Source organism: Melanotaenia boesemani, chromosome 18 (assembly GCF_017639745.1).
Source record: "Melanotaenia boesemani isolate fMelBoe1 chromosome 18, fMelBoe1.pri, whole genome shotgun sequence".
Taxonomy (NCBI): domain Eukaryota; kingdom Metazoa; phylum Chordata; class Actinopteri; order Atheriniformes; family Melanotaeniidae; genus Melanotaenia; species Melanotaenia boesemani.
In genome coordinates this window covers 21,296,606-21,317,328 of record NC_055699.1, presented here as the reverse complement: position 1 = coordinate 21,317,328, position 20,723 = coordinate 21,296,606, and the positions used below count along the sequence as shown (strand labels likewise).

The 20,723-nt window shown below is 38.3% G+C and overlaps 1 protein-coding gene across 2 annotated transcripts in view; it reads right to left on the bottom strand.

Annotated features, from left to right (window-relative positions):
- Nucleotides 1-20,723, bottom strand: part of LOC121628730 (NACHT, LRR and PYD domains-containing protein 12-like) — a 354,419-nt gene that overhangs the window by 295,320 nt on the left and 38,376 nt on the right. The window contains exons 11-17 of one of the 2 annotated variants that reach the window (XM_041968025.1): nt 20,146-20,319; nt 19,393-19,566; nt 16,442-16,618; nt 14,573-14,746; nt 13,157-13,330; nt 9,797-9,970; nt 8,831-8,996 (exon numbers count right to left, since the gene is read on the bottom strand). In XM_041968025.1, the coding sequence (XP_041823959.1) occupies nt 8,831-8,996; nt 9,797-9,970; nt 13,157-13,330; nt 14,573-14,746; nt 16,442-16,618; nt 19,393-19,566; nt 20,146-20,319 (1,213 nt within the window). Of the gene's footprint in view, nt 1-8,830; nt 8,997-9,796; nt 9,971-13,156; nt 13,331-14,572; nt 14,747-16,441; nt 16,619-19,392; nt 19,567-20,145; nt 20,320-20,723 lie in introns of those variants that run through there. The other variant, XR_006008234.1, reaches the window with a different exon arrangement.

The window sequence follows — 20,723 nt, the reverse complement described above, 5'->3', positions numbered from 1 at the left end:
GCTCCTGGAGCTAAAAAGAAAACAGATCTTAAGTAACAAGAATATTTAAATTAAATTCCACATACCTTTATCCCTCCAATTGTTTCATATGAAATATATTCTCTATTTTTTCTCATATTTTTCTTTTAAAATCTTTTACAAACACGTTTTTGTGTTTGTGTTAGATTTTGTGTTAAAGACATGTTCCAGTTACAGAGGAGAGGGAGGAGTTCACACATTAACTCATGCTGCTGCAGGAAGGTAAAGTTCTCACCTGTCAGATGAACATCACGTTTCCAGACATCAGTCTTCTCCTGGTCTCGGACCATCACAGTTACTTTCTTTAGGTTTTCCGTTGGGAAGATTTCAAATGTTGGATGGAAATTTGGTCCAAACTTTAAACGAAACAGCTGGTGCTGAAAAGCAGCAAAGCATGTTAGTGTTGGACCTGATGGAAAATCTTTCTGGCTGTGGACATCATTTACACGTGACACCTGACTCACCTCAGGCTGTATGGTGAGGCCTTCAGGGACACAGTGGACGCTGTAACTTTGATTCACATTGAGAGAGCACTCAGAGGAGGTCCTGATGTTCTCAGCACCTCGTTGTTGGGCAGCAACCTTCAGCAAGAAGATGATTTTTACAACAGAGTCAACTCTAAACACATCAGAGTCATCCTAAGTGTTTTGTAAAGAATTTAAACTAAATTAAGAAAATAAAACAACTATTAGGTCACTGGTACATGAATGAAGGTGATGAAGTAATAATTGATGGCACAGAGAACACCAAACTAAATCTCACCAGGAAAACCAGGAAAAATAAAGTTAAAGGTATCAATGGTTACCAGTAAAAAGATGATTTGTACACCAGTACCGCTAATAATTTCTATTTAACTGTTTAGTTTAACTGTCTGTGTCTCCTGGTGGGGAGAGTACCCTGCAGCACATCTGTCGGTTTTACCTCTGGCAGAGGGATGTTTTCCGGCAGAAGAAGCACATCGAGTATTGGAGATCGGTGGAACAGCAGGATTTGGCCATTAACTGGCAGGTTTATTTTCAGGAACCTTTTCACAGTGTCCCAGAGAAGACCAAAGTTAGAGAGGTGGGGGACCTTCACCACCACATGGGTATCAGTGATCTCCAGGGGTTTCAAGATGTTCATCCCATCATCATCAGTGATGTGGGCAACAGAGAGCAGGCCTTCAAAACACAGAGCTGTGAAAGAAGAAAGCTTTTAAACATTTTCTGCTAAGAGCTCAATCTGTGCAACGATCACCTCTCACCTCCTGAAAAAATGTGGCTCAGATTAATTTACTATCATTCAAACAACATGATTGGAAACCTTTTGGAGGAAAACTTGAGGACAGACACATGAATGATGTGTGCTGGTTTCCTTCACACTTACTGCTGTTCATACAGCAAAATCTGCGGAGAGAATGTGCACTTCATGCATTTTTCAAGCCATGAGTGGTTATTTGTGCCTGGACTGGCAACCTTCAGGGGTGTGTCCTGCCTCTAACCTGACAGAGGCTGAGCTAGGCTCCACCACCCATGATACTGAGTAGGATTAAGAAGGTATAGAAAAAAGAGAAGGAAGGGTGGATGGGTAATAACAATTAATAATTTAAAGGTATAGTATAAGAATTACTGACACTGTGGTAAAGACAAACATAGCAATGGCTTCAAACACACAGTTGTGAATGGACGGTGGCCGTCAGTGGCCAATATTCTTCCAGACAAACATGATTTCATCTGCGAGTGGATCCAGTGCCTCAGGTGCAGCAATGACTGCACTACAGGTAACTATTACTACTGCGTGCATGTTTGGTCCACTTCAAACAAATCGTGGCTGACTTCCACGGACAGTCTAGTCTGTTTGGAGCAATATGAACACACATCTGGACCCTGGTGCGGATCAAAGAAGCAAACTCTAGTTTGCTTGAAAACCTGGGGTCTCTGTCCTCTTGCAAGTGAACTCTGGTCAGGTGCGCTGACAGTGGGAAAGCAAAAATGGACCAAAAACAGAAAAGTGACACTAGACATAACGTACCGCATCATGTCAGATAACTTGTTGCATGTTCTGCTGCTCACTACTACATGACCTGGTCGAGGCAGTTTGGCTTGCTTGAGTAAAGCAGTGCACAAAAGCAAACAAACCAAATAAAAACGCTAAATTTTTCCAAATTCCCCTCCCAGTTATACAGATTCCCCTGGACTATTCTAGTGGGAATGCACCCTAAGGTGTTGCTTGTCTTAAACGATGCTCTAGAAACCTATCAGACAATGCTGGTACTGTAGTTTTAAAGCTCAGAGGGTTTTCACTTTAAACACAGAGTCGTTTGTCCATTCAGAGACACCGTACTAAAATGGTGGCACAAATATGACAGCGTCCATGTAAATGAACCCCCTTCAAGCAGATATAAATGGTTCATTCTTAGAGAATAAAACCATAACAGTTGTGTTAATAAAGAGATTAGATCAATAGACACACAGTTTTAAATGAAACATTACATTTTTCTGTCCTTCGACTTTGATTCTGTAACACACTGTGCGTTTAAAGTTCAGCTAAGCAAGACCAAAAAGGTCAGTCTTGAGTTTGGTTTTAAATGTGAACACTGCTGCTCTCAGGTTTCCAGGAAGGGTGTTTGACCCATGTGGGCCAAAATAAGAAAACAAGGCCTCCCCGTTGGATTTGCTTCTAACTCAGCCTCCTCACTCAGTCTTATTTCTATGCTGGATCATTAATATTTATTATTATTCAGTTATCTGAAAAGGTTCCAGCTGATCCAAAATGAGAATTAGCAGCAGTGATCATATTTCTCTTCTTTTAGCTTGTCTTAACGGGCTCTTTGAATAGAATTTAAAATTCTTCTCTTAGAAACAAGCTGCAAAGGATCTTAAAGATCTCATAGAATCATATTTTCCCAACAGAACACTTCATTCTCAGACTGAAGGTTTACTTGAGCTTACTAGAAGTTTTAAAAGTCAAACCTTCGGGATCAGACCCCTCTATATGGAATAGTTCCCAATTTGGATCCAGGAAGTAAACATCCTCTACCTTTAAAATTAGGCTTTGAACTTTTTAATCATGGTGCTAGACTGCCTGAGGACCTCTAATGACTCACTGAGCATCTCTTCTCATTCCCTCTCTTTATGTGTATACATTGATGAACATGGCAGCCTTTCTGAAGTCTGGTTCTGCTAAAGGTTTTTCCTAATGAAATAGATTTCTTCCTATCCAGCGTCACTTGCAACACATGCATTAAGACAGGGGACTGAATTGAACTGAAGATCTGATTTAATCAGCTGTTTTCCTTTAGCCAGACATTTTACACTCGGGCATTTTTTTATTCTGATAAACTAAAATGAACTTTACTGAACTGGATTGGACTGACCTGAACTGTGTGTTTTTAATTAATAAAATGATCTTAATTTGAATCTATGATTATTTCAGTGACATGGTTTCGTACATATAACATCCCACACTGTCACAGCCTTTTCAGTTTAATGGCTCAGTCACAGCAGCGCAGAGCTCACCTTCCTTTGTTTCACAGTGAGGGAGGTGCAGCTGACAGACTGCATCCTCAGAACACTTGATGCTAAACAGCGGCCCTGCAGGAGTCTTTTTAGCTGGTTGAAGGAGATTCTCATCCCATTGGACAGTTCTGTACAGAAGCTCCGCCTCCCGTGCCATTACAAACACCAGCCCAGTCAGAGTACACTGGAACACACCTGAACTCTGACACTTGAATCTGTAACACAGAGAGACTGAATGATCAGAGCAAAACCTGTTCCATCCCATAATTTTCATCATCACTGTTAAAAAGATAAAAGTAGTATTCCTAGATCAGACCATATAAATGCTGACAGACAGGGAAACTGTAGAAAACCAAAATACCAGATGTAAAATCTCACCAAGACCACAGTGTGAAGCAAACATCTTAACACTGAAGGTCAGAGACTGAATTTTGTTTTCTGCTGAAATCACTGCTGCAGTTAGTAGGTCTGCTCTTTCAGATGGAACAGAAATGTGTCATTCAGAAAAACATCACTAAGAACAAATAATAAAAGCAGTTAAAAGTGTGGATTTAAAGGTTCACCTGTAAGAGACTTTAGCAGAAACTTCTTCAGTTTGGACTTCAGGAGTGAAGTTTGATGGAGGCTGCAATTCAGAAACAAGGTAGTTTTATGACGTATATAAACAGTGCATCCTTGATTTAAAAAAAAAAAGCACAATTTTTACTGTGCAGACCTAAAGGAATATAATAATACTCGCATCTCAGCAGCTCTATCCACAGCATGACAGAAGGGATGGAGATTAAGACAAAAAGCATGGACACATGCACTATCTGGACCAAACAAAAGGAAAAAAAAAACAACTTTTTCTTTTGGACCACCTTTAATTATTACAATCTTTCCCATCACACATGAGAAGCAAGATGTTTGTTCAGTTTACATTTATTTCCACTCAAGGCTGGATTAATTTTTTTGCCAAGGGCTTGTGTTGATGATGGGAGAGTCAGGTCAATAAGCAAAGTTGACTTCAGCACATCCTTAAAATCTCAGCAGTCTTTAAAATCTGGATTCTGTACATTAAAATAAACATTTAACCACACTTTCAATATTTCATCACAATGTATCCTGGGATTGTTTTCTTGGATAATGTATAAAAACCTGATCTATCATTATATTTAAGAAGCCTGCTGACCTATTTTGCTTTTTTCTTCTTTTTTTTAGCATAATGTTGTGAAACCTGAACCTGGCTGATTAAAACAACAGCTGATCGTAATGCTGCCCCCACATGCTGGTAGGCTGATGCATGACTGGTGCAACACTTCATCCCCCGCTCTTCTCCTGATGCCTCAGTCCCTCTGAAACACGGACAATCTGGACTCATCAGACCAAGACCTGTTTCTGTTGCCCCAGATTCCAGTCTTTATGCTCCCTAGCAAATGAAAGCTTTGTATTTTATTTTATATGGCTGGAAAATAAACATTAATAGAAATATAAACAGTAAATTTATGAATATCCAAATGTCTTAAAAGTAAATTTAAACTTGAATAAAAATACTTTTAGTTTCTCAAAATAGAATGCAGGTGTGTTAAGAAAAAATCCTGCTGGTTGACTGATTTGTGTCATTTCCAGTCTTTGTATAGATTTTCTTTAGATAAACAATTTTCACTGTTAAATTCTGGACAAAAACTTCTACTGTATAATATATTGCTGCACAACGACAAGAATCAACTATGTTTTCATTCACATAAACCTCGGCTTGTAGAAAAAATAATTATTTGGTTTATCTTGGATTAGGTACTACTTGTTGGATAAATATAGGTTTCTTTTATCTTACATAATAAATCATCAGTCCCGCTGTAGAGAAACCAGATTCTACACTTTGATTCAGAGCTTAAAGCCTCCTTCTGCTATGAATTGTACAGTGCTTTTTCTGAATCGACATCAGCATCTTAACGAAGGTCACTTTAACATGTGGTGTGGGGAAGCTGTCGATCTAACCACCAAACTTCCAACTAACAGTTGAAGGCTTTAATTTCTGGGCTACAGCTGCCTTTCAGTCCCAGAGATGAAGAAGCAGCCAGCTACAGAACATGTCTTTGCTGAATTTAGAGTCTTTGTCTTCTTTTTTTCTCTCTCCCTTTCTGTTATGTTCACTCTCCCCTTCTTTTGTGTCCTCTGTCAGATTTCACAATAATATGTAATTCAGCAATAATAAAAAATCAATCAATAAATAAAGATAATATTTATTTATCAAGATGAGCCTTATATCTACAAAGCTTAATTTTGTTCATATCTGTAAAACTCCACCTTGGTGAAAACTAATTTATTTGGTACAACATGGCAGCCAGACCATCATTCTGTTGGCCATGCTGCTGGATAAGGTTAAATAAAAAAAAGAAGAATTTTCTCCTCATGTTTTCCAGTTGACCTCCTGATATTTGAGCTGTTGTTTAATTTTTTTCTCACCTGTATTACTTCTGTGTTGTCCTCACACAGATCAGGCTCCTTTTCTGGCTCCAGTTTGAAGTCGGAGATGCCTGACAGGAGAGGGACAACACAAGATGTTTCAGAGTTTATTGCTTCTCTTTTCATCAGATTGGGTCAATGATTAATCTCCCAGTAGCAACTCCAACTCCCTGCTGTCCTCTTCCTCACAGACCTTCCTCATTGTCTGTTGGATGCTTATAAATGTGACCAGATGTGAGAGTATCTGCTGTCTTAAACTATCACATTTCATTTGTTGTGCCTTCTTATGAAACCTCTGTTCTTTAACAGTTTTCATCCTTTGTTTTAATTTCCAAGGTGAAGACACATGCTGTTTGTAGGTGCAGTTTAATAAATATCATCTGTATAGTGGGGTAGAAAACTGCTGAGTGATCATTTATTTCTTTGTCATCAGTTTTAAGGGCCTTGGGGTATTGGTGTTTTCATTGTAGATAATCTTAAAGCAGAAATATGGAGATAAGATTCTGCAGCCAGTAGCAATCCCATATCTCCACAGTCTGAGATCGAACTTTATCCACCCCCACAGAGTCATCAGACCACCTCCCATATTTGATGTGGAGAGGATGATCATAGCAGTGTGTGACCGAACTGGTGACCAGCCTGAAGAGGAGGTGCCAGGTTGTGTATGGTTCTTCTACACACTACTGAGGCCACTGTTAACTGTTAGATTGTCAGTATGTCTTGTTTCTTCAGACTTTAATAATCCAATCCAATGGCACCATTTAAAAGGGAGAAAAAGCTTTCCAACGGCATAATTGCCACAAAGCATTGTAACAACAAAGAAATAATCCACTAAACACAATTTTCCTTACTGTTTGTGCTAAATCCAATATTTAGCTAAATATGTGTTTTAGTTAAAAAAGTATTAATTTCATTTTGACCAGGACTTTCTTATTATCTGTTACTGAGTATGTTTTATTCAGCATAGGAGCTGATCATACAAAGAGAAAGATGTTTGTCAACCATTGTTAAAAAATCAATTGTTTTTAATTAAACTGATCTTCATGATCATACAGTATGTGAATGACTGTTTTTTATTCTTTTCTCTCATTTAGTCTCACCCTCTGTCTTTGGTTCTATTATACTTTCCACACCTGAATTTCTATAATTGTTTACCACCAGATGGACTCACATTAACCCACCAATCCACGTTACAATGTCCTTTCCATCTGAACTGAATTTGAGGAGTTTAAAAGTTATTGAATCTGATTTTAGTTTGGGCTTGCGGTCTGTTTTGACGATCGCAGAGGCAAAATGTTAATAGAAATTTAAAATATTAGAGCAAATATTACCAGTCAGAGTTTAATTTAGAGATATTTCTGTGATGAAATGGGTACAGAGTACTTTTTAGATCAAGATGTATTAATGATTAACAAAGAGACAGTGTCAGTACTTACAGGTTTTTGCTGTGAATGCGTTTATTGGCCAGTGGTCAAGCCTGTGGGGACAAACAGCAACAATAACAAACTGAGAGAAAGAAAAAAAAACCTGATTTTAGCTGAGCTAATGTTAACTGGGAACATTACATGTAACTGTTAGCTTTGATAGTCAATCCAACCTGAATACTATTTCTCTTTAGTGACCTAGTCAATAACCTACTTCAAAAAGATGACTTCGGTATCCTGTTTTATTTGCAGAAATACTTCTAGAGTTGGTGGATAATGATAGACTGAAGATCCTGAGCGACTTCCAGGTCCAGACTGATAAACTGGTGATAGCAAACCTACCAGTGTTTTCAATCTACTTTGTCTCCTCTCTCTTTTATAGTAAAAATACTCTGCAACGTATCATGTTTATTAGAATAACAAAAGCAATGGACAGATGGACGGGCAGACAGACAGATTTTAATCTTTCTTTTAAGGAGCATGGATGGATTTCAAATTTCTACTGACCTCACAATTTCGAGTCTATAGTTTGGACTCTGTAGCAGATCAGAGAGCTGTTTCACTCCTGAGTCTTTCAAATCCCTATCAGCACTCAGTTCCAGCTCTCTCAGATGGAAGGGGTTGGACTTCACAGCTGAGGCCAGAGTATTATGGGTAATCTCTGACAAACTGCATTCAATCAATCTGAATGTAGAATGAAACATTTGAGTTTAGATGGCAAAGCTTCTGCTTAATCTGTTGAGATTTAAATTGACAATGTAGGAAATTGAAACTTAAAAAGAAATAGAACAGCACAGTTTACATATCAGTATAGTCAAACAGAACAGATAAAAAGAAACTTTCAAACAACCTGCAACTTAAGTTAAGACTTGTAAGACTTGACTTTTTCAGGACATGATGATACATTTGAATCAACCTTAAAATACAACTTAAAATTTGGTGCAAGATTTTTGTATAAAGCTTTTTAATTCATAGGATGGAATATTTGTCACAAATGTTGGAGAAAAGCACAAAGAGGGCTACAGATATTATCATGAAGATCCTCAGTATGGATCAGTATCCTGTAGTCTGAGTCTTATGTCAACAATTTAGTGTAAACTGAACTGTGACATCACACTAATCTCTAAAACCTGATGTCTGACCTCAGAGTCTGCAGTCTACAATGTGGGCTCTCAAGAAAACCGCATAGCTTCTTCCCTCCTGAATCCTGCAGTTTGTTTTTACTCAGGTCCAGTTCTGTCAGATGGGAGGGGTTAGACTTCAGAGCTAAGACCAGAGAATCACAGCTGACCTCTGACAACCGGCAGCCCCTCAATCTATATTTACAAGAGAAAAGTTGTGAGCTGAACAGCACGCAGGTTAAAACCATCAAACAGAGACAGTAAAAAAGAACTCTCATTCATTTTAATAACCACACTTCACTTTACAATTTCCCTCCCTACATATTTAGGGGGCGGCAGGACTCAGTGGGTAGAGCAGTCGTCCTGTAGCCTGAGGGTTGCCTGTTCGATCCCGGCCCATCAAGCTTATTTCGAGGTGTCCCTGAGCAAGACACTGAACCCCTACCTGCTCCTGATGGGTCGTGGTTGAACACCTTGCATGGCAGCTCCCCCTGTCAGTGTGTGAATGTGATGTATATGTCAAGCGCTTTGGGTAAAAGTGCTATATAAGTACAGACCATTTACCATTTATATTAGATATAAAAAACACTAAATATTGAATTCAGTAAAATGCATTTTAAGTTTCAAGACTGATGTAAAGTCCTTTATAATTGTTGAATCAATTTTAGGAATAAATTTTAAAAGAAGGTGAAATATTATTGGACTAAACTATTATAAATATACTATTATAAACTAAATTTTAGTCTGCTAAAATCTGTTTATCTGTTATGGTCTATGGGTTCTTGGTTCAGTAGTTTGTTGTTTTACTGTTCTGTAGGTTTTCTTTGTCACAGTCCTGTTTTGTTTTCTGTTTTTATTTAGGAGTTTTTTTCCTGCATGTATTTTGTTTTGATTTCTGTTCTGTTTATTAATGCACCTGGTTTGATTTGATCATTCACCTGTTCTTCATTAATCCCTCAGTATATTTAGGCCCTTTGGTTTTAGTTTCTCCTTGCCAGTTCACTGTAGCCTTCATGTCACATAGTCTTTGTTATGTTTTGTAGACTTTTTATCTGCATGCTTCATGTCGTGTTACAGTCTTGTCTCCATCGTGTTTACCCAGGTTTTGTTTTTCTAGTAGTTCAGGTAATCAGACCTTTATTCTGCACCCGGCTGCCTGCACTACAGTCATCACCTCATCCACACCACAACCTTGACTTCATCATCAGTATAACAACAGTGTTATGTCAGCAATTTAGTTTTAATGTACATTTGACATCATAATAATCTCAACTAACAAAGAACATCTTACTTCAGAGTCTGAAGTTGACAGTGTGGACTCTCCAGAAAACCACACAGCAGCTTCACTCCTGAATCTTGTAGCTCATTGTAATTCAGGTCCAGTTCTCTCAGATGGGAGGGGTTGGACTTCAGAGCTGAGGCCAGAGAATCGCAGCTGACCTCTGACAACCTGCATCCGCTCAGGCTGAGAAAAGAATAAGAGCTGTGAGCTGAAGTCAACAGAATGCACAACCATTACAACACCTTAATAAAAGTTATTGAACCATTATCCAATTATTATGTATTAGTGGCTGTTTTTACATATTTGGTAATAGTGAGAAACATTGAAAGGACATGAAACCTTTTATTTATTTATGCACACGAAAGGAAAACAGATTTTAGCCTGAAGATACTAAAATCTGTTTATCATCAGTATACAGGTGCTTGTCATAAAATTAGTATATCATGAAAAAGTTGATTTATGTCAGTAATTCCATTCAAAAACTGAAACTTGTATAATGTAGACATTCATTCCTCACAGACTGACATAATTCAAATGTTTTTTTCTTTTAATTTTGATGATTATAACTGACAGCTAATGAAAACCCCAAATTCAATATCCCGGAAATTAGAATATTACTTAAGACCGATACAAAAACAGGATTTCTAGAAATGTTGGCCAACTGAAAAGTATGAACATGAAAAGTATGAGCATGTACAGCACTCAATACTTAGTTGGGGCTCTTTTTGCCTGAATTACTGCAGCAATGTGGCGTGGCATGGAGCCCATCAGTCTATGGCACTGCTCAGGTGTTATTAGAGCCCAGGTTGTTTTGATAGTGGCCTTTAGCTCTTCTGCATTGTTGGATCTAGTGTATCGCATCTTCCTCTTTACAATACCCCATAGATTTTCTATGGGGTTATGGTCAGGCCAGTTTGCTGGCCAATTAAGAACAGGGATACCATGGTCTTTAAACCAGGTACAGGTAGCTTTCCTGTTGGAAAATGAAATTTGCATCTTCATAAAGTTGGTCAGCGGCAGGTAGCATGAAGTGCTCTAAAATTTCCTGGTAGACGGCTGCGTTGATGGTGGACCTAAGAAAACACAGTGGACCAACGCCCGCAGATGACATAGCACCTCCAAACATCACCAGACTCTGGCACCTTGATTTCCAAAGGACATGCAAAATTTACTTCCATCAGAGAACATAACTTCGGACCACTCAGCAGCAGTCCAGTCCTTTTTGTCTTTAGCCCAGGAGAGATGCTTCTGACACCAGTGCCTAAACATTGAGAGATCGCTCATATTTTGGGTGAACGTGAACTGAACATACTCTATTTCTGCCTGATGAATGTTACTGTGAGCACGCTCATTCTGGTATTTGTAAACGGCGTTCTTTCACAGATGAACTTTGTTCAAAAGAGTGCCAGATTTCCATGGAGCCTTCCTGGCAAAATCCCAGCTAAAACACATTGTAAACAGGCCTTAATATATAGGTGAAAAACACCAAATCTGGCAACATCAGCCGCCACAGAGCAGCACCGCGCATGCATCAAATTGCAAAACATGGAGGTAAAATCCAATATAGGCAGCATCACCACGTCTGCCTCAATGATCACTACAGCATCTTCGTTTGATCACTTTAAATAACTTTTCGAAAAGGTCAGTGATGATCCAGGAGGAAGAAATCTGGCCTTTTCGTGTAAACTTTGCCCTGCCGTGTGTCAAAAAGAAGCAACTTCGGACATCAACAACGTCAACAGCAGATTGAAATAAAGCACCCGGCTAGCCTTCCGAGGTATGTGGACTAAATGTCACTAAATACAATTTAAAGACTTGGCAATGACATGCTGAAGCAGATCCTCTACCACCCAAAACTAAATAACGGCGTACAGTAGCAGCAGCTCCTTCGTCTTCATCTCCAGGTTTCTGCAGCTGGAAAACCTTTTGCAGCATGTTGTTAGAGACCTGCAGCCTTTGAGGAAAGAGGAACCCTCAGCTTTCATAAACTTGTCAAATGCAAGACATGTATGTTTTTTGTTTTTTTACTTATTCATTTGGCCTGAATATTGCACTTTAATGACCCAAGTTTTAGAACTTTTATTTGGACAAACAAGTCAGAAAAAAACATCACAAAAAATGGAAGATGACTTAATGAAAAGATAAAAAATGTTTAAATATTTTGCACTTTAAATATTGCAATTTGAGGTTTATGATTTGTTTTCTACCTCAGTCTGGTTCCTACATCAGATAGTTTAATAATTTCTCATTAATAAAGACTATTCAAGCTATTTTTTCCTCGTGTTTTTATACTGCAGGAGTGAAAGATGCAGCTGGCTACGAGCGTGGACTGAATGGGTGGCATCAACAGGAAAATGCCAGTATTCTGAGGGTAATAGCTCGCAGCAACATATTGGGAAAAAAATTAAATTAATTTTTAGAACTGTGAACTTAGTTCAAAATTTTGAATTATGAACTGAGCTGGTTCATTTTAAAATGTGTGAACTGAACTTTGAACTAGTTCATGTAGAAAATGAACTTTCCTAACACTGTCTGACGATGTCTCTTGTTCAAGAGTGGCTTGACACAAGCAATGCGACAGCTGAAGCCCATGTCTTGCATACGTCTGTGTGTGGTGGTTCCTGAAGCTCTGACTCCAGATGCAGTCCACTCTTTGTGAATCTTCCCCACATTTTTGAATGGGTTTCGTTTCACAATCCTCTCCAGGTTGCGGTTATCCCTGTTGCTTGTACACTTTATTTCTACCACAGCTTTTCTTTCCCTTCGCCTCTCTATTAATGTGCTTGGACACAGAGCTTTGTGAACAGCCAGCCTCTTTAGCAATGACCTTTTGTGTCTTGCCCTCCTTGTGCAAAGTGTCCATGGTCGTCCTTTGAACAACTGTCAAATCAGCAGTCTTCTCAATGATTGAGTAGCCAACTAGACTGAGACCATTTAAAGGGCTTTCCAGGTGTTTTGAGTTAATTAGCTGATTAGTGTGGCACCAGGTGTCTTAAATATTGAACCTTTCCACAATATTCTAATTTTCTGAGATTCTCAATTTGCGGTTTTCATTAGTTGTCAGTTACAATCATCAAAATTAAAATAAATAAACACTCGCAATATGTCAGTCTGTGATGAATGAATGTCTACATTATACGAGTTTCACTTTTTGAATAGAATTACTGAAATAAATCAACTTTTTCATGATATTTTAATTTTATGACGAGCACCTGTAATGTCAGTGTCATGTCAGCAGTTAAGCTGCAACACAACTTTATATAATTTTTATTCGGGTTTTAATATGTTAATTGTTTTTCATTGTTTTATTGCTTTATTATTTTTATTGTACAGCACTTTGGTCAACAGGGGTTGTTATAAATAAACAACCTCAGAGTCTTCAGATGGCAGTGTGGATGCTCCAGGAAACCACACAGCTGTTTCACTCCTGAATCCTGCAGCTCGTTGTAACTCAAGTCCAGTACTGTCAGATGGGAGGGGCTGGACGTCAGGACTGAGGCCAGACAAGCACAGCTGATCTCTGATAACCTGCAGCTGCTCAATCTGAGTAAAGAATAAATGAGCTGAAGCAAATGGGATATACAGTCATTACAAAACTTTATAACAGTTATTGAACTATCGTCCTGTAATTATGTATTAATGGCTGATTTACAAAAAAGGGTTTTGTATTTTCATTCGTAGCAGGAAATATCAAAAGGACATAAATTGATGATTTAAATGCAGAAAATGAAAACAGATTTTATCATGATGATCCTCAGAGTGGATCAGTATCTAGCAGTACGAATGTTATTTTAGCAGTTTGGTTAAATTTAACTTTCATTTTCTTTCTCAACTAATAACTAAAGCCCTGTTTCAACCAATGGGTCTGGTTTGGTACGGTAAGGGTCGGAACCATAGACTAGGTTTCTGAAGAGCAAAAGTAAAGCTTGTTGGGGGGTTCCTACCATCGCCATCTTGGCAGCATCACGACTGCCATCGCTCCCGGAAATACAAAAATGGGCAAAGTGGAGGAGCTGAGAGGGGGGCTGTGGGCGTAGGGGTGGATGACTGACGTCTATCAAACACCGAGCTGCCTGTAGCTAAGAGCTAACTGAACTAACATGGATCTAACATGCGCTAACTGGCTAATGAAGGCAGGCGGGCTAAAGCTAAGACGCACTGTTAGTCTAAGGGGATTTGCTCTGTTTTGGAGCCAGCCCCTAGTGGATGAGGGGTGAACTGCAATTTTGTCGCGTTTCACTGCCAGCGGTTGCTGCTTGGTCTGAACACATTTTACTGTGTTTCCACAAGCAAAAACTGGGAAGGGTACCAGAATATCTAACCCAAACCATCCCACCTTTTTAGGACCCTTCCGCTGGGGTCCCAATCTTACCCAAAAGCATGATCGGTCGAAAGAGTCATCACTTCCTGTGTGACTTAGCAATAAGAACAAAGTGGCAATAGTGCCATGTTCAAAAATACGTAGAGTTTCTTTTTTTTTTTTTTTTTGATTGTTTTTTGAATCCAGAAAACAAGAAGAAATAACAAATACTGCTGGATGTCCACCATTCTCGTCCTTAATTTCAGTGTTGCATTATACTTTATAAACAAGAAAGGCTATGAAATCACACTATTATGTAGCCAACACATTTATCATTATCTGGTCGATACGCCCCCTACTGGGTGAAGGTACGGTTGGCTGTGGAAAAGACACAAAGATCAGGATTTACCAAACCAAACCTTCCAAACCATCCCTTACTGACCCAGACCAGCTGGTGGAAATTGGACTTAAACATTGTGTCTGACCTCAAAGTCTGCAGTTGACAGTGTGCATTCTCCAGAAAACCACACAGCAGCTTCACTCCTGAATCCTGCGTCTTGTTCGAGCTAAGGTCCAGTTCTGTCAGATGGGAGGGGTTGGACTTCAGAGCTGAGACCAGAGAATCACAGCTGACCACTGACAAATTGCAGGTATCCAATCTGAATAAAGAATAAAAGTTGTAAACTGAAGTTAATGAAATGCAGGATGAAACAGTCATACTGAACCTGAGAACAAGAGTTATCATTAACATTAATGACATGCTGCTGCTTCAGTAAGAGGGAGTTCAGCTTGTACGTGTTTTAGCACAAACCGCTGTACGGATGAGGAGGCTTTATCCTTACCATGGGTGGCCATGATGAATTTAGCCGAAAATGTGAATGGGTCTAAATTTAGATTAGGTGTATCACTGGTGTATCACACAGAGACAAAAAAATAAACCTCAACAATTCATAATCCACTGGTGTCTCACTGGTTTTCCCACTATTATATGCATTGACAAACACACACATGCACACAATCGCCGTCACATGACCATAAGGGATTGTTTGTTGTGTAGTTGCTTGCAAAGCTGTACATAGTGTGGTAGAATTAAACTATAATATTTGTTAACTAAAGTATCATTAATATTCATTGTACTTAACCTAAAAAATTGTTCTATTTTAAATGAAAAGAGTTTGTGATCATTGTTATTGTATATTGTATAACTGCTGTCTGCAACGGTCAGTGCTCAGATTCGTAGCCTTTGTCTGTTCTGTGTATGTCATATCTCTTTATGGTTGACACATAGACATACATATCCTTAAATGATATCATTATCTAATTATTAGTTCTGGAAATTCCAGTGATGCCTCATCGCTGTCTTGTGCATCCTTGTTTCATCCTCATAGAATACTCGTAGTTTAGCAGGTAACAGGGTCTGGAAGCAGATATTCTGCTGCTTTAATATTTACTCCGACTCAGAGTAATCTTTCCACTTTTAAAAGATTGCCAGGGGGTAATACTGGTCGAAGTAGATCCTTCTCTCCTTTTTCTCCATGCTTTACACAGAACATCCTCTTTAACTGTTTAGCAGAGAAACTTTATTATTATTGACCGCGGCTTGTCACCTCTGTCTCCGGGTATCTCAGGGCAAGCGCTCAGTGTGCTCTCTCCATACCAAGTTTAGTAGTCTTGGGTATCTCCAGAGTTTCCTGTAACAATTTCTCCATGAACACTGTCATAGGCGCCCCCTCTGCTCCTTCAGGAATCCCATATATCCTAATATTATCCCTTTGAGTTCTTCCTTCTTGATCAAGCAGTTTGGTTTCTTGTTATTATCTTGGTCATCTTGCTTACCACCTGTTCCATATTTTGAATGTGGTCTTCTTCATCATTCATTCGCACTTCTATCTCTGGTATTTTAAGGTTAACACTGGTAGGCTCAGATTTGACTTCAGTTAGTTGCTGTTTCATATCCTTATGAAAGTCTCATGTCTTTCAAAAGTTTGGCTAGGCTAGCAGCGTGTGGCTCGATATTAGCATCCTCGTCATTTATCGTCTCAGGGCTTTTCTCAGTGCTCTCTTCGTTAGTAGGCTCTCTAGTTACTACTTTCTTTTGTCAGTCCTGTATTGTCTTTTTTGACTTGTTAATTTTTCTTGTTTTATCCATCAAAAAGTTTTACAGCATCACATGCTGGAATTTCTGAATTAAGTTTGTTATATTTTTGTATAACAACAAACTATACATAAAACACTAAATAAATCCACCAACTTTTAAATTTACTGGTTAAAAACTACATTAAACAAATGCTTTATCTCCACAGTGCAAGAGGACCATATTAATTTCAGTGCATGATTAAAATATGGTATCTGACCTCAGAGTCTTCAGCCTACAGCATGGACTTGACAGAAACCAACACAGCTGCTTCACTCCTGAATCCTGCAGGTTATAATTTCCACATAGGTCCAGCTCTTCCAGCAATGAAGGGTTGGACTTTAAAGATGAGACCAGAGAAGGACAGCTGACCTCTGACAAACTGCACCGATTCAATCTGAAAAAAAAACAAAACAAAAAAAACAAAACAAAAAAAAAAAAAAACGATGACATAGCTGAAACCAACATGATGCAGGTTGAAACAGTTTCCATCATGAATAACACCGACCATCCTCTCCACCACACACTGATTCAGACAGCGGAGCTCCTTTTCTAACAGACTGAGATGCTTCGTTGTCATACGGACAGACACAAGAAATCTTCTTTGCCACATTCCATCACTCTGTTCAATAAGTCAGCTCTGGCAGACAGGGAATAAACAACAGGCTTTACCTGCTGCTTTTATCCACTTGCCATTTTATTCTATTTTTTAAATTGCATTTTGGTTTGCAAACTGTTTTTCTTACATTGGATTTTGCACATCCTTATTTAAATGTATATAGTTCTATAACTTATTCTTCTTACTTATTCTCTCATGTGCTCTTGTTTTGTATATATTGTACATGGATTTGTATATTTTCAGTATTATCTGGTGTATAGATTTGTATGTTTGTTTTGCTGCTTTATATTGTTTGTTATTGGAGTCTTTTGCACCAATGTGTGCTGCTGCAACCCCGAATTTCCCAGCTCAGGAATCAATAAAAGTACCCATCTATCCAACCAACCAACAGAACAAATAAAAAAGAGCTGTCATTAATATTAATGACAACATGCTGCTGCTTCTATAGAGACATAGTTACTTCAGGTCCTAACTCCGCAGCTCCACCACTGGGTCAGTTAATACAAACTCTTGCTAGTAAGTAAAATTATTTAAATTTAAAGGAAAACCAACATGCTGAGATGCATTTTGTATTACAAGTGAACAACTTAACATTAATTAATCTAGTGTTGACTATTTAATTGAATTCTGAGCCATAGAAACAGAGTCAAATAACATCTAAGATATAATGTAGTAAAACTTATAGTTAACAGCTCACCGGCATCAGGCATTTTTCCCAAGTCACTAAAGATAGCTGCTATTAAGCCACTCCTAAAGAAAAGGATTCTAGATGCCTCTATAATGAACAACTATAGACCTGTCTCTAACCTCTCTTTTATTTCCAAGATTATTGAGAAAGTTGTATTTCACCAGCTTAATGACTTTTTAAATGAAAGTGTAAATCTTGAGAAATTTCAGTCCGGCTTCCGACCTCATCACAGCCCTGAAACAGCTCTGGTCAAAGTGTTAAATGACATTAGGTTGAATACCGATTCTGGTCAAGTATCAGTCCTGGTTCTATTGGATCTCAGTGCTGCGTTTGATACTGTAGATCACAGAATCCTGTTGCACAGGCTGGAAAACTGGGTTGGACTTTCTGGAGCGGTCCTTAACTGGTTATGTTTTTTACGATCGGCAGCTATGAACCCGAGTGAATGGCCATGACTTGTGGAGTCCCCCAGGGGTCAGACCTTTGACTTCTTCTGCTTAATTTAGCATTAATTATCACAGCTATGCAGATGATACACAACTTTTTTCACCAGACAACTGCAGCCCAACAGACTTCAGTGTCAGTGTCTGGAGCAAGTAAACACCTGGATGAGGGAGAATTTTCTACAATTAAATGAAGACAAAACTGAGATTATTCTGTTTGGTAGCAAAGAGAAGAGGGTCAGCATTGGCAAACATCTGGAGGCTCGGGCTCTTAAAATCACCAACCAAGTTTGTAACCTGGGAGTGTTGATAGACTCAGACCTGACTTTCAGCAGCCACATCAAAGCTGTCATTAAGAAGCTTTTTACCAGCTCAGTAACATCAACAAAATTAAAAATTTAGTCTCCCAGAAAGACCAAGAGAAACTCATCCATGCATTCATCTCCAGTAGGCTGGATTACTGTAATGGTCTTTTAACAGGACTTCCTAAAAAGAGCATTAAACATCTGCAGATCATCCAAAACACTGCTGCTAGAGTTTTAACCAGGACTAAGAGATCTGAACACATCACACCAGTTTTGAAATCTTTACACTGGCTTCCAGTCAGTCACAGAATAGATTTTAAAACCCTTCTGCTTGTTTACAATCCCAGAACTGTTTAGGCCCAGAATACATCTGTGATATGTTCAGAGAATATAAACCTGGCAGAGCTCTTAGATCCAAAGACTCTGGTCAACTAATCCAAACCAGAGTCCAGACTAAACATGGAGAAGCAGCATTTAGCTGATATGCTACAAACAAGTGGAACAAACCACCAGTGGAGATTAAACTTTCACCAAATGTAGATATTTTTAATTCCAGGTTAAAAACATTTCTTTTCTCATGTTCCTATGCATGAAATCTGCACGGTAACTTTTTAACTTATCTTGCTTTTAATCATTGTAATGTTAGTTATGATTTTATTGTGATTCTTGCTATTTGTTGCTGCCTTTTACTGTTTCTTAATATCTGTGATGCTTTTAATGTTTTATGTAAAGCACTTTGAATTGTCCTGTACATGAAATATGCTTTACAAATAAACTACCTTGCCTTATTTGAGAAGTTAAAATAACAGACACAGAACTTGTTACTAACATTTTGAGTTTGAACACTTCAGATAGCACAAACAAGAACAGAGCATTTTATAAGACTTCCCTGCTCATAATTATATATTTATTGTCGTTTAACACACTAAATGCTCATCAATACTTAAATTCTAAAAAGAAATTTAACAGGAATTTTCATAGTAATGAAACAAACCTACAGAAGAAAAAAAAACAGATCTTAATATAACATAATCTTAAATATAAATCAGCACAATAGTAGGATGATACTGTCAGTACAATTTTCCATCAACATACAATGAAAATATGTTGTCTGACCTCACAGTCTTCAGTCTGCAGTTTTGAGTCAGCAGAAAAGCCATCAGCTGCTTCACTCCTGGACCATTCAGCTCATTTCCACTGAGGTCCAGTTCTGTCAGATGGGAGGAGCTGGACTTCAGAGCTGAGACCAGATAAGTGCAGCTGACCTCTGATAAACTGCAGTACATCAGTCTGAATAAAGAATAAAACATCTGATCTGAAGTCAACAGTGTGCATGTTAAAACAATCAAAGAGAGAAAAATAGCTTTCATTAATATTAATAACATGCTGCTGCTTCAGTTAAAATGACTTGAGCTGTTAAATGTTAAACGTTAAAGCTCCACTAGACTCCATCTATACAAATTCATGTTCAGCCAAACGATTGAAGTTAATTAAAAAGAAGTCCCAGGAGACAACACTACATGCATACTCCACAAAAAACCCTCCCCAGGGTTGAGTCAGGAACCTCGATCCATACTGTTCCACCATACTACGCCAGCAAACCAATGAGAATTATAAGATAAATATCTCAGTGCATTCTAAAACAAAGACACGTAATCAAGTGATACTTAATATTTAAACATATGTTTAAAGAGTTAAAACAAGAAGAAACAGAATCTGGTTAATGCTGATAGACAAACAAAAAAAAACTGACTTTACCACGATGGTACTCTGTGTGGATCAGTCTAATATCAATCTCAGGTGTGCAGTTTAAATTCAGCACAACTGTCGCATCATGTTAATCTCAATACACAATTGAAACATGCTGACCTCAGAGTCTGCAGTCGACAGGGTGGACTCTCCAAAAGATCACAGAGTTGCTTCATTCCTGAATCCTGCACCTCGCTGAAGCTCAGGTCCAGTTCTGTCAGATGGGATGGGTTGGACTTCAGAGCTGAGATCAGAGAAGCCCAGCTGACCTCTGACAAATTGCAGCTATCCAGTCTGAATGAAGAATAAAGGTTGTAAACTGAAGTTAACAGGATGCAGTATAAAACTGTCGAACTGAACCTGAACATAAAGTCTGAATAAAGAGTAAAACTTGTTAGCTGATGAGAACAAGGTGCATGTTGTAATGAACAGATAAACTAGCCTCATATTGGGGCTGGGCGATATGGCCTAAAAATAAAATCTCAGATTTTTTATAACCAAATCTGATTTCCGATTTTAATTGATTCTTTTCTTTTACAAAACATAAATAAACTTATTAAAAACATTTATTTGTTTATATAGATGGATGCCAGCAAAAATAAAGCATATAATATCATAGCTTTTCCATCATATAAACGACTTCATATCTTACATAGAAATATGCGACACAATGCATCCGTGATCTCTTTCCATCTGGA